The 15,182-nt window shown below is 39.9% G+C and overlaps 1 protein-coding gene across 1 annotated transcript; it reads right to left on the bottom strand.

Moving 5' to 3' along the window:
- Positions 1-11,639: 11,639 nt before the first annotated feature.
- LOC142139949 (uncharacterized) lies at positions 11,640-14,899 on the bottom strand. The gene is made up of 4 exons (XM_075197816.1): positions 14,269-14,899; positions 13,925-14,008; positions 12,920-13,447; positions 11,640-11,695 (listed from the first exon to the last, which is right to left on the bottom strand). Exons 1-4 carry the CDS (start codon positions 14,771-14,773, stop codon positions 11,640-11,642), a joined length of 1,173 nt encoding a protein of 390 aa, XP_075053917.1. The 5' UTR covers positions 14,774-14,899.
- Positions 14,900-15,182: the final 283 nt, after the last annotated feature.

The following is a 15,182-nucleotide window of genomic DNA, read 5'->3' as shown; positions in this document are numbered from 1 at the left end:
GGACAGTCAGGGAACGGATTAGATTGTAAGCTTTTATCTATTGGTCACAGGAAACAGCAGGTAATAGGCCTCAGGCAGAATCTTCAAGCAGTGATGTTTTATTGCTCAAGAATCCTGAGAAGGACCTTTCCACACTAGTTGGTGGGACTAGTGATCTCCAGAAGTTCAGTTGGTATACTACAATACATGGACAACAGGGCTCTTTTTATACAGTTTTACACAAATAACCTGGCAGGAGGTAATCTAGCCTTCTGCCTCTTTGACCAATATAGGCTGATTCATGCAGCCTGCATGTGAATCAGCCTAGAGGGGTTAACACCTTTTTACATGATTGCTAGTGGAAGGGGGGAGTGTACTTCCCTCCTTTCCCTCATGTCTACGAAATGCCAGAGAGAGGGGAGCTCAGCCTCCTCTCCTCCCCTGGTGCCAGAGAGTCAATGGCGGGAGATTTACCTTTATCTTTCACCTAAAACCACTTCCAGGTACCCTGCAGCAGGGTCTGGCTTTCTGCCCTGGGCGAAAATAGTACCAGAATAAATGCAGCCAGATCCCAGGGCAGCAGTCTCCAGCTGCTGCTACCCGGAGCTCTCTGATCTCAGTATGCGGCTTAGACTACTGGGTCCCCCTGAAGGCGATGCATTTCCTGGATTCAATTGGCACATTCGCAATACACAAAGTAACACTCACGTAGCAGAGCACTGGGAGTTGACCCTTTCGGCGCTGCTCACCTGTTACTTCCCAGCGACGCAGTGTACATACATTAAACATTTAATACATACTTTGTTAAATTCAATATTCTAATGAAATATGTTTTATCACTCCCCAGCACGTAGCGCCGGGGATTAACACATTCAGTGCTGCTGCGCCAGGTATTACACTCCTGGCACTGCAGCCCACATTTAAAAATATTTTTTTTTTTATTAAATACATTTGAACACTAACTTTAGACATAAAGGGGGGTATTCAATTGTTAGCGTTAACGCTAACAAACGAGCGCTCAAAAAATCTTACCGTTAATACGGTAATTACTCGTGGAATTTCAGCTCGCTGCTCCCTGAGCGGCGAGCTGAAATTCCACGAGTAAACTACCCTATTAACGGTTTTCGCGCGCAATATTACCGTATAAACGGTAATATTTTTTGACGCTCGTTTTTCAGCGTTAACGCTGACAATTGAATACGCCCCACAGTGTCAGTAAATTACACTCTCAGGTGCTCGGTATTAACCCTACCAGCGCCGGAGCACATTTAAAGATGGTCACCTCACATGTATGCCGCCCAGACACTCGGGAGCTTACTGCACTGTTCTTGTGAACCTTGCATGGGGAGGAGAAATAACTTATTGTGCTTTTCAGTAATAAACCCATGGTTCAGACAATACGCTAGAATATAGACAGGAGAGAGTTTTAATAGGGAATTGAGATCATTTTGGCCACCGGTCTGTTTCTGTTACTACTACAATGGCTCAGAATCAGGTGGAAGTTACAATAACAACTTTTATGCTTCTACCCATTTTCTGACAATATATTGCAGAATTAGGTGATTCTTCACCTTGTTTTAAAAAAAAAATTGTAATTCCTGTAAAAATATATATTTTTTGGCTCGTGAAAAAAAAATCATTCCCTCAGAGGGAGTTTTGGTGATGTTAAATTTAATTATTATGTTCACCGACAATACGTTTTTGTCAACACATCGGCATGGTTTTACACTACCATATTTACTTTTCTTGCTGCACAAATGACTGAAGAATTTGTGTATCTTTTATCTTTTAGCAATGCACAATCATTGACTCCCTTTCCACAGCCCATTTTAGGCTTGTAGAATTTTAACAAACGCACTGATTGCTATGACAATGAAGTATTACCACACATAGATAGGTAATGGTGCCAATGACAAGTACAAAGAAAAAAATTGTTCACTGTCACTCAATGTGCTTTAGCAAATACAATGTTTGAGATCACAATGACTTGCCTGTATATTCCTGCACCTTGATAGCTAATAGCACTAATGAAAGTACAGAACACAATTGTGCTTTACTGCAGTCTGTATGTTGTAGTGAGGGTGTAAAATGTGTAAGAAAAAAAGTGAATGACAAATCAGGCAGGTAATGTTGCTGTACTCTTTACACAGCTAAATAGCAAATGCAGCATGTCTGGAATATTAATAGTCACAGTCAAGAGAACATGAGATGCTCACCCTTAGAAAATCCAGGAAGAAGGAGTGTTTGAGTGACTGTAAGCTCCTTTTATAAGGCTATATCATCATGATCTATTTTATATAGCGCCACTAATTCTACAGCACTATACAGAGCTGTTCACATCAGTCTCTGCCCAATTGGAGCTTACAGTCTAAATTCCCTAACATACAAAGACAGAGAGAGAGAGACACTAGGGTAAATCTGGTAGCTCCCAATCAACCTACTTGGACTGGCCTGCCGGGCAGCAGGGGTATTCCCCGGTAGGCCCCGACATCTGACATCTCCGCCCCCTTTGTTGGTGGGGGGAGCAGGTACTATAAAAAAATAAACAAAAATACTTACCTCATTGCGGTGCTGGCGCCCCTCCTTCCTCCTCCCTGTTCCGTTCGCATTGAATGTCATGCGTGACGTCCTCACGTCATGCCCGACATTCAGTGAGGAACGGCGCAGAGCCACCACGCAAGAAAGAAGAAAGAGGCCAGAAGACAGAAGACAAGAAGAGATAAAAAGAGATGAAAGAAGCCAAGAGAAAGGTAAGTAAAGGAACGGAGGCAACGGGAGGAGAGCAGAAAGGGACAGAGTGATGAAGAAAGGGGGGGAGCAGAAAGGCACATAGTGATGAAGAGGGGAAGAAAGCAGCATGACACATAGTTATATGTATAGAAATGTAACTATAATTTTTCTAGTACAGTTTAGAAATTGAAAACAAATATGTGATTGTTTGCTATCGGAACACCACATTTGCTGCACAGTTGCACATGAAACAGTTTTAATAATTGTCCCCTCATATAACGCCATTTCCAGATAGCTCAGAGCAATACATTTGCAGATGGTGGATGCATTTTTTGTTAAGATAGTATGGCCCTACTTTGCAGAATGATTCAATCTCCAGTAAAATGTATTGCATTTAAAAGTGCTAACAACATAACCACAGTGCAAAAATAATCTCTTGTCTTTGTCACTAACCACCAACAGCAAAATCTTTCCTGTCATCACTACACCCATTAATATATTTAAATTATAATGTGAACTGCCATTCTTTGTCTTTAAAATCAACAGTGTTATCCTTTGCCCTGACCATAGACTAGATTCACGTCAGTGTTGTACTGAAGTTTACTAGACCAAGATGAAAGATTTTACTATCCATATGGTGTGCAGACGTGTCACCTTTGAAGGGAAAGCCCTGCTTTCATCTTACTCTAATGCAATGTATCTGCTTATCTAGTTTCCCCTATGCCCAGCCTCAATCATTGTGAAAGGTATCGAGGGATGATCTTATATAAGATGTGGATTTTTTTTATAACAAAGATACATTGCTTTTTCATTGTCCTCTTGTGCAATCTCTTTCAGACACACCAGCAAGTAGCATCTATCTAATCATCAGCCCTAAAAGAGGGAATTGTGAAATTGTTTTGTCCCATAGAGGAAATCAATTGGTTTTGAGTGGGCCCTTTGAAGGAGAGCCTTGGCAGGAGTCCTCCATTTTCTTCTTTATTCCAATGACCCGTGATTATGTACTGAAGGGTCCCTGGTTCCGTGCACTAGAGAAATGAGTCTCCTACTTTGTACAGTGCTCTGATGTTTTGCAATGCTCAGTGTGGTTTCCTACTGCCTTTCTGTGTTAATAGTATAAACAATGACAACGATGTATATTCACAAAAGAGAAGATGGGGAAGATTACATTACTCAGATGTGAGGCTAATTATATTATTTGTTTCTTTTCATTTAAAATTCACTTGTTTCTTATGTTTTTCTTAGCTAATTATTTGTGATTTTTACATTTCCCCTTTCCTTTGTTTCTTTCTGTACCCCCCTTGTTTAACTCTTTAAAAATTGTGAAAAACCAATAAAACGAATTTCAAAAAGAATATACACAGTTACTCACATTGATCTTTGTTAAGAGGGTGTGCTCTTTGAGCCCTTTTAGATGTATTTGCATAATCAATACATACTTATGCATGATATCAATGGAGGTAGCCAGTCCCTTTAATCAGTAGTTAGCATATCCAGAAAATATTTTTTATCTGTGTGGTATATGTAGTATGTCAATATGTCAAACACATTACCATTAATCTATTCTGTGTAAATTGTGATGTGATTCCCTTTCTGTGCCGCAAATCTGTTAACACATGACTTTCCCGTCTGATCTTTCACCCCACTTCCACAGACCCTGGCTGCAGCAGCATGCATAAAACATGTGATAAATGCTGAGATCCTAAAGGAACCCTTGGTGCCCATAGAAGAAACAACAGAACAGGCAACTAGAGACTTCCAGCGCACATACAGTAATCAATCATTTTATCAGACCTTACTGTCTTGCAAGGCTGGATATTTCTACAAATGTTTGACAAACAGTGGATAGGCACTTTTTCCCCCAAAACAGTGTAACATAAAGCAAAACTATAAATACAACAGATAAATAAAATCATGAGCGAAAATACGGTAACAGTCCACTGGAGGTTGTTTATGAAGCGTACTCAATGTGTCCCTCAAAATACCTTGGTTTTGCACCATTGCCCCTCAATGGTCCTTGTCCGCCCTGTCACACACATCCTCTCCACATTCGTGAGCCCCTAAAAGTGTTACTCAATGTGGAATGAGACAGTAACATCTTTAGGAGGTTCAATGTGTAAAAGTGTAAACGTCCCATCAAACCCCAGCTTCTTACCACTTTGGTATCATCCCTTCTAATTGAATAAACTTTTTCAGCTTTTCATCTAAAATACTGTTTGGTTTAGCCTTATTTTTGGTTTTATTAAATGGTAATAAGGGAACATGAAGCCTTTTATTACATTGCTCAGTGTGTACGTATAAATTTACTTTTCTGCTGAATGAAAACTAGTCCCAGGCTAGTTACTACAGATCTGGTTACTGGTGTGAAGCAGGGAAATAACAGAGGTCACAATCCCTGTGTTAAATATTGCTTACTGCAGCCTAGTTTAAATTTTTCAGCAACGTACCCATCCTTCACATGAACTTCTTGTTCAACAGCATACTACAAGGTAATCCTTTCTCTAAGCAAGTCCTTGAGGCCAAAATTATTGTTATCCTAAAAGAGGGAAGAGGTCAAGATTTACACCTAAATACTTGCTACATGTCTGAACATGGTCCTGCCTCTTCTGGTTTCTAATAATAAATTTGAATTCATACAGACCTGTGATATTACCAGATGATGATCAGTCTTATCCTCTCTATCAACTTCAAAAAGTCCCCAGCCCTTAGCTGTTCCTTGGTACTGTGGAAGTCTTTAATAGAATTGAATGTTCAGGCAAAGAGTTTTAGACTATAATTATAGTAAGAGTTACTAAATCTTCAATTTCAGCACTAATAGAAGATAATTAATATAATACCTCCAATAGGTAGTATCTAGTTCTACCAGGATTTATAGAATGTACATATCAGTCTCTCCAATGTGTAAGAGAAACTGGGGCAAACTGGCTTCTTTCTTCATGTCTGATGGACCTGTCACAAGATTTTGTTTTTTTTGGGGATGATATACAATTACTAGTAAGCGATTATTATATCAAAATTGTTAGTTTTTCTTTCGCTTCTGCCAATATTAATAATTAAACTCCTAAATATGTTCAGATCTGAGGTCTTTGGTTCTTATATAGCTCAGATAAAGTGGCTTTATCCTGGGGATCTCAGATATTTTCATATAAACTCAAATGAGGCCTACCCATTATCAAACCCTTGATGGACTTCGGAACATCTATATCCCTCTATATTTTATATATTTTTCCTCTCTCTCTTATCACCTCCACTCTCTGCTAACAGAGATAACAGATTAATTTAATAATGTCATTAATTTATATACTATCTTTATATGAACCAATACATGTTTTGTAATTATCTATATATGGAATTAAAAAACGTCATCTGAAATCTCTGTAACTATTGTTGAACATGAAAATGCAGAGATTGAAAATATATAAGATATTAAAATAATAATAATAATAATAATAATAATAATAATAACAATAATAATAATAATAATAATAATAATAATAATAATAATAGGGGTATATTTACTATACTGCGGATTTGAAAAACTGCAGATGTTGCTATAGCAACCAATCAGATTCTAGATGTTATTTTGTCTAATGTAATAAATAAACGATAACTAGAATCTGATTGGTTGGTATAGGCAGCATCTCCACTTTTTTAAACCCGCAGTTTAATACATATAGTCCTAAGGTAAGAAAAAAAAAATTTGCAAAAACCTGTCCATTTAAAATAAATGTAGTTTCTTTCAAATTTTCTCTATATTTTTAAAGTAATTTTCTATACCACGCAAATATTCTTGTAGCATAACCAGCATGGTATTGTGATACACAAACATGTCATGACACACTGGTTGGGAATGATAGTCTTAGACTGCAGAATAAGAGATTAGTACTTAGAAGTGAGGTGGAAAAGAAGATACTGATATTTGAAGTAAAAAAGATAAATCACTCACACTTGTTAATAAGAGCGGTATTACTGTGGAAAGAGGAAAAACAGAACTAAAAGACGGAATGCAGAGAGCTACGGAAGATGCTTGATTCGATTGCTGTATAGATTAGATTGATGGTATCAGCTGTTTCTAAATAAAGGAAAAATATCTCTTTCATATCATTGAAGGGTAACTCATGAAACTTTAGATTTGCTAACGATCAAAAGCTACAAAAAAAAATCACGCTAATGATAATGAAGTGTTTAGCTTACTTAGATGATTTTAAGTAATGATTCTCTGTCTGATAATCAAAGAGGATCAGGTATGAGGGCATCAGTAAACAACTTCAAAGATGTTTCCCTCCTACACTTAACTCAGCTAGTCGCGCGTGAACAGGAAGTTCTTTCCTCTTTCTTATTAAGTCGAAGAAAAACCCATTATCTGTCATAATGTATAGCGATGGCAACAGATTAGTGTACTAACCATGAGCTGTCCTGTAATCAGTAATGATGGAAAATGTTCAGTCTAGAAGTAAACTGAAAAATACCTTATTGTAGCATTAGTTTTTTCTTCATACACAATAAAACATATCCATATTTATATATATATTTATACATATCTATCTATCTATCCATCTTCTATCTATCTATCTATCTATCTATCTATCTATCTATCTATTACATACTTGCCGACATTTTATAATTTACGTCCGGGAGATGCAAGGGGGAGGTGGGCGTGTAGGGGGCGCGGCTTCGAAATTCGCGTCATTTTAGCCCCGCCCCCGTGACGTGATGACGCAAATCGCGTCATTTTACAGCGGGGGCAGGGCCAAACGCCGCGATTCCCGGTGAATCGCGGCGTTTGAACCGAATTCTGCCCACTTCACTAGGAAGTGGGCAGATCAGGGAGATTGCCATACTCTCCCGGGAGTCCGGGAGACTCTCGCGAAATGCGGGAGTCTCCCGGACATTCCGGGAGAGTTGGCAAGTATGATCTATTATCTATCTATCTATCTATCTATCTATTATCTATCTATCTATCTATCTATCTATCTATCTATCTATCTATCTATCTATCATTATATTATCTATCTATCTATCTAGCTATCTATATATTAGATATCTATCTATCTATTAGATAGATAGATAGATATTAGCTAGAAAGATACAATAGATAGATAGATCATCATCATCAACATTTATTTATATAGCGCCAGCAAATTTTGTAGCGCTTTACAATTGGGAACAAACATTAATAAAGCAATACTGGGTAATACATACAGACAGAGAGGTAAAAAAAAACCCTGCTCGCAAGCTTTCAATCTATGGGACAATGGGAGTTTGAAACACAAGGGCATGTGCTACATCATATTGCACACTGGACCAGCTAGAACGCAAAGGAAAAATTATTGAGGGAGCTGTGTGTGTACCAATGTTGGTCAGAGGGTTGTTGTCTTGTGTTAGCTGTGTAGAGGGTGATAATAGGGTAATCTAGGGAGATTAAGATGGTGGTTGAGGAATATCATAAGCTTGTCTGAAGAGGTGGATTTTCAGAGAACGCTTGAAGGTTTGAAAGTCTTACTGTGCGAGGGAGGGAATTCCACAAAGTGGGTGCAGCCCGAAAAAAATCCTGTAACCGGGAATGGGAGGATGTGATGAGAGTGGAAGAGAGATGCAGATCTTGTGCAGAACGGAGGTGTCGAGTTGGGAGATATTTTGAGACAAGTGAGGAAATGTATGTCGGTGCAATTTTGTTGACAGCCTTGTATGTTAGTAGAAGAATGCAAGCAACCAATGTAGAAATGGACAGAGTGGCTCAGCAGAGGAAGAACGGTTTGCAAGGAAAATCAATCTAGCTGCTGCGTGCATAATAGATTGTAGGGGTTCAAGTCTGACTTTGAGAAGACCAGTAAGAATGGAATTGCAATAGTCGATGAGGGAGATGATGAGTGCATGAATTAAGGTTTTTGCAGTGTCTTGTATGAGATATGTGCATATTCTGGAAATGTTTTTTAGATGTATGTAACATGATTTAGATATGGATTTGATGTGGGGAATAAATGATAGTTGTGAGTCAAGGATTACACCTAGGCAGCGAGCTTGCGGGGTGGGATTTATGGTCATGTTATCAACAAAGATAGAAATGTCAGGCAGGAAGCTTCTGTTTTTGGGTGGGAATATTATTAATTCAGTTTTTGAAAGATTGAGTTTGAGTTGGCGAGAAGACATCCAAAATGAAATGGCAGAAAGACAGTCAGTAACGCGAGACAACACAGATGGTGAAAGATCAGGAGAGGATAGATAGATTTGTGTATGCACACAAATATCAACTTTAAATTTCAGTGTACAAATAAGCTATCAAGTATTTGTGTGCTACATGAAAAAACAGTCAGTATTTAACTTATGTGCAAAACAGAATACTAATTTGCACCCGTTGCATTGTAACATGGTTTTGTCCAGGAGACTGAAAAAAGACGTTTCTTAAGTTAAGATCCTTAATGAATCAGGCCCCAGGATAGGACAGTGCCTTCAAGACCTAGGGATTGTAGCATTTGTATGAGGAGAGTGTGGTCAACAGTGTCAAATGCAGCAGAGAGATCCAGGAGAATTAGAAGAGAGTAATGGTTATTACTTTTTGCTGTGATCAAATCACTGACAACCTTGGTCAGCGCAGTCTCTGTGGAGTGTTGAGAGCGAAAGCCTGACTGAAGAGGATCCAATAGGTTGTTTGCTGTAAGAAAGTGTGTGAGGCGAGTGTAGGCAATTCTCTCCAGAAGCTTGGAGGGGCATGGGAGCTGAGAGATGGGGCAGTAATTTGCGAGAGAGTTAGGGTCAGAATTTTGTTTTTTTTAAATGGTAATAATCACTGCATGCTTGAATAGCGATGGAAAAATACCAGTAGAAAGAGATAGATTACAGATTTTAGTTAGAGGGGGAATGAGCACAGGAGACAGGGATCTACTAATTTGTGAGGCAATGGGATCAAGAGGACAGGAGGTAGAGTAGGAAGATGAGAAGAGAGTAGAAACTTCCTCTTCATTTGTGGGATTAAATGAAGAGAGAGCGTTAGAGGATGCTACAAATGAATTGAGCTGATTGTTTGTCAAGGGAGATGATATCATTTCAAATCTGATCTTATCTATTTTGTCCTTGAAATAGGAAGCAAGATCCTGGGCACTGATGGTAGTTGGAGGATTTGGGGCAGGAGGATTCAGATGAGATGTAAATGTGTTAAAAAGGCGTTTGGGGTTAGAAGCCTGAGCATAGATAGATATATATGAGTAGTAAGGTCAGTAGTTCAGAACAAGATACGGTTGTCATTAGACAGTCAATTTAATGAATAGCCACTAAGGAACGGAAAACTGCTGCACAGATGATATTTTTTAATGTTATACACTTTTGTGCAATTACGCGTAGTTTTATGTGTAAATTTGGAGGCCAAGATAACCATGTCTATGGGGGTGTTAAAATTTGCAGATACTGGTTAAAGGAGTAAGTTAAATTTGAAAGTGTTCCTTGTTGAGTGGGGATTAGGTGCATGAGTACTTCTGCTTTAGCAGCAACATTCAAAATTTAGAATTTATTGTGCAGGACTTGAATTTTTTTTTATTTTCAGTCCCTGATTTGCATGAAGGCACACAGATCTCATTTCCTTGCAAAATTACATGAATCTTCCAGCACCTATATCGGGTCTCATTCCTGGGGGTAAATGTATCAAAGTGCGATTTTGCAACTCCAGCGATTTTCTCGGGAGAGTTGAAACTCACCGATGTATGAAGCTGAGATTTCATACAAAATCGCCAGAGTTCTGCTTCTGTCAAAATCGCTACTTGCAAAATCGCCAGAGATCAAACTCCCGACTGTTTGCCACTGCAGCTATACAGCTCTCAAATGTATGAAGTTACGAGTTAGCAAACTCAGGAGAGTTTGCTTCTAAACACGCCAGATACAACACGCTGCTTGATAGCAGCGTGTTGTAGAAACACATCACTGTTACACTGCCCTGGCAGTGTTAAAATGTAAAAGAATAGATAAAAGTTTTTTTAAAAAAAAGCGTGCGGTCCCCCCACTATTTATGCTTAACCCTAGTGCTGCCTGACTAGTGCTGGTCCCTTGAAATCGGGGAAAATTTTGCGTGGGGTTCCCCCGATTTTCACTTTACCAGCACTAGTCAGACAGCACTAGGGTTAAGCATAAATAGTGGGGGGACCCCACGCTTTTTTTAAAAAAAAAAACTTTTATCTATTCTTTTACATTTTGACAGCTGCCGGAGCTCCGGCAGCTGTATGACAGGGCAGTGTAACAGTGATGTGTTGACAACTCACTGTTACAACACAGGAGAGTTTGCCAAACACAGGAGAGTTAGCTAAACTCGGGAGTGTTTACATCGCCCAAAATCGCCAGAGATGACCAGCGTTTTTGAACATGAGTGTCAAAATCGCAGCTTGATACATTTCCAGCTTTTTTTCAAAACTCGTTTTTTTTAAACACCCGCGATTTTCCGCGATTTAAACACGCTGGCAAACTCGTACTTTGATACATTTACCTCCTGTACTTTAATGGAATACAGTTTGCATCTTCCAGCACCACTTTAGCACAACTTTTCAAGGCGCAGTAGGCAAGCAAAGTGATAAAAATGTTCAAAAACAGAAAAAATGTGATATATGTAATTCAGACACTGCAAGACACTACATCACCCGACCCCATAGCAAAATGTTGTGTAGGTTTCCGACTCATCCTCCCATTGTCCCAGCTCTGGTCTCTTGGCCCTTTAGCCGCTGCACCAGCTGTAACTGGGATTTTTCCCTCCACTGACAGAGAGCCTCAATGACTTCTCACCCTCATGATTAATTGAAACCAAAAATGAGAATAAACCAAGCAGTATTTTAGAAGCAAATCTGAATAGATAAAATGTATGAAGGGGCTGGTCACAAAGTGGAAGTTTCAACTTTGATGTGATATTTTCACTGTTTCGTATATGCACTTTTTCAGGTTTGCCCTCAAAACATTTATTTTACAGGGGTGTTTTCATCTACCATGAACTGTGTGTGCACCTTGAAATACCCTAATAGGTTAAAAGACACATAAAGAAGCATTGCAGGTAGATGACTCTTAGGGCTAGATTTACTATCAGGCGTGTTTGTAAACCCGCCGACTTTCGGCGGATTTGGCGGCGGTTTAGCCATCGCCGGATTTACTAAGGCTAAACCCGCCGTCCAAACGGCCAAAAATGATGTTTCCAAACCCGCCTCTGTATACATCGCCATGACGGTTTCAACAATGTTCAACATACAAACAGCCGGATTTACTATTAGGGGGTTTATAAAGCCGCCGGAAAACCGCCATTCAATAGACCAAAATGAAAGCGCTGCTTGTGAGCGGCGAGATTGCTCAAACAGTGTGCTGTTTCAGATATTTGGGCAATCAGAACAGAAGGAAAAGGGCCATTTCATGTACAAAGTTTTTTACTTTGGGATTGTATATGTTAAAAGGCCAGTGTCTTGTAATTGCAGTGTTGTTTTGGTTTCTTTTTCTCTTGTGTCTTCCCACCATGCAATTTATTTACTGATTTAGTAGAGGTGTGTTATGGCGTACCTTTGTACTTTGGTAAACTAGGTTGAGGTTACTAGAATAATTGGGTTGTGTGGCTATGTATGCACCTGAAAAGGGGTCTGAAATTATCCTGGCTGGCTGTTTGATACATAATCTAGCAATACATCAACTTACCCCACCGATTATTGCAGTAGACAGTGAAGAAGAAGGGGTCCGTGTCACATGGTGATGTGCAGAGCACAGAGGGCGGAAGGGAGATTAGAGACCGTCTAATTGCAAACTACTTTACGTGTAAGTACATAGTATGAAAAACATTTTTTCCTCAAAAATGTGTTTTATGTGAGTGCAATTTTAGTATTTTATTGTTAAATTTTTGTACATTGGAACCTTTAAAAACAGGATAGTGTGTACTCCTCATGTGGTAAATATGAACATCCCTGGAATGTGACAGTCAGAGGTCAATGTTTACGTGAAATTAGTGCATAGTTGTTAAAAAATCAGTATACTCTTGTTTAATGTGCAGAAAAGAAAGACTGACACAATAAAAATTTAACTGCATTTATTGCAGAACACAATAAATAAAAACGTATAATGGTTATAGAAACTTGACAAAACATTAATAAATAACAAACATTGTGCTAGCGATGCCTTTTTGCAGGCATATCGCTATGCTTGGTGGCACTCTCTCCCCTCCCTCGCCCACCCCTGGTGCGAGCACCTCTCCTTGGAGGAGTACTCTGTAGAGATGTGGTAGGAGTACTAGCGGCACTGGTGGAGGCCGATGAAAAAGGGGCCGGCAAGCGGGCAATCAGTTCCTGCTGGAGTTGGCCTGCCAGCCGGATAACATTGGCATTCCCCTCGCGAATGGAGGAATGCATGGCGTCCACAGACCCAGACATTTGGGCCAGCTGCACATTTGTCTGCTCCAAAGCGCTTGCCAGCCGGTTTATTGCAGCAGGGATTTGGCTCGTGGAGCGGTGTATTCTCCTCAACTGGGCCGCAATTTGTGACATGTGCCCAGTTTGCCTGTCCATGAACAATGTCTGTTGCTGCTGGAATGCGCCAATAGACAGCGCCATTTCTCTGGCTGGGTCCATACTTTCAGGTGCAGGTTGGTGGTGTGATGGTTCAGCAGGGCCAGGTGAAACTTCCTGGAGGCCAGACACAGGGGCATCCACTGTTACCAGGGTGATGGTCGTTTGATCCTCTGGCTCAGGGGACATTTCCAATGACTCCGCCTGAGGTGGCTGGTATGAAGAGGGCCCTGTGTATGAAAAATGACGGTAAGTATATAGTAGATAATAAGTTTGTATATTGCATTCTGAACACTGGATAGGAAAGAATATTCTTTAGCAACTACAGATTATTTCAAAATGTTTGCATTCCTGATTTCTAGTCCTATGCTACCTGCTTACGGATGCACTTATTATCCTTTTAATACCCATTATCATTTGGACTGTGTAGTACATGCTGGGTTATTTTGACTAAACTACATGCTATAAAAAGTGGAGATGTTGCCTATAGCAACCAATCAGATTTTAGCTGTCATTTTGTTGAATGCAATAAATAAAGTAAAGGTATATTCTGATGGGTTACTATAGGCAACATATCAGTTTAGTAAAATGTAGCCCAAACTTCTCATTGCAAACAATAAAAAAAAAAAAAAATTTAAATTGACAGCAACATTTGCACAGAAAAACAATTAACTCCATTATTTCTCTCCTAAACAGAAATCACGCACCTGCTTGCTCGTCTGTGCCCGAATCTCTCGCTGAAGGTGGAGGTGTAGGTCTGGCACTGGGACTGAACTGCGGTCCTGGCGAATCTGGATGTATTAGAAAAAGCATACAATGTATTTCCATAAAAAACAATTTCCAAATATACTGTTTTTAAACCTTTACAAACTATTAGAGTCAAAAATACACTTTGAAAAACAATAAAAAAAAAAATAACAAATAAGAAAAAACGTTTGCACAGAGATAAGAGGTTTTAAAAAGAGAAAAGCAGTTTTAAAAAGAAAAAAGCAGTTTTAAAAAGAAAAAAACATTTAAAATACTGTTAGGGTAAAAAAACCAAATAACTCACCAACTACTTGGCCAAAAGAGGGCGAATCGGTGTCCTGCACATTTATGCCCTCTACAATTTCAGCCGGCATTATCTGGCGCAGCTCCTCCTCGTACGTGGTGTACTCCATACGAAGTGGGGGGCCACCACCCGTGCGCCTTGTCGACCTCCTTTCCTGGGCCATCTTCTCTTTAAGCCTCCTCTTAATATCAGAGAAGCGCTTGCGGCAGTGCGCCACTGTCCGCTTCAGTGGGCCCACCGCGTTCACGGCCTCACAGACTCTCCCCCACAGTTGGTGACGCCGCCTTAGAGGAGTCCGGGCTGCCAGGTTCCCTAGGATGACCTCGTAGCAGGGAATGATGTTGGGCACCAACACACAATTCTCATCATGTGAGAAGCGCACATTCCTCCCTGTCTTGGTCTTCCTGCCCTGTCCTGTCTCCTCAACCTCTCCCTCTCCCTCCTCTGACCCCTCAACCTCCATCTCCCTCTCCTCAGCCTGTTCTCCCCTCCTATCTCTGGACATTTTTACCCAGAAGACAGAAAAACACAAAACACTGAAGGACTTACAAACACAAAGAACAAACTACACTACCTACAGACACACTCTCCACACAGTCACACACAAGTAACACAGACAAAGGACAAGTCAAATACAAAAAATACAAGACAGAAAATAAATGAGAAAATAAATGTACAAAACAGGACAAAAAACCACAGGACTACTCACACTTCAATCAGATATCGCTCCACCAATCCACCAAACTCCAACTCTCACCAACTCTCAGCAAACCACTATCCTCCAAACTCCTCTCACAAAACTCCTCTAAACCCTATCAGAGAAAAAAGTGTCAGGCCAGTGGTTTATATAGGGCTTGTGATGTCAAATCTCCTGAGTTTGAAAATAGCCAATAGTAACAGGCCAGGAGACAGGT

The sequence above is a fragment of the Mixophyes fleayi genome, chromosome 2 (assembly GCF_038048845.1).
Source record: "Mixophyes fleayi isolate aMixFle1 chromosome 2, aMixFle1.hap1, whole genome shotgun sequence".
NCBI classification, from domain to species: domain Eukaryota; kingdom Metazoa; phylum Chordata; class Amphibia; order Anura; family Limnodynastidae; genus Mixophyes; species Mixophyes fleayi.
Note: the sequence above shows the minus strand (reverse complement) of the source record. Positions and strands in the feature narration are given on the sequence as shown.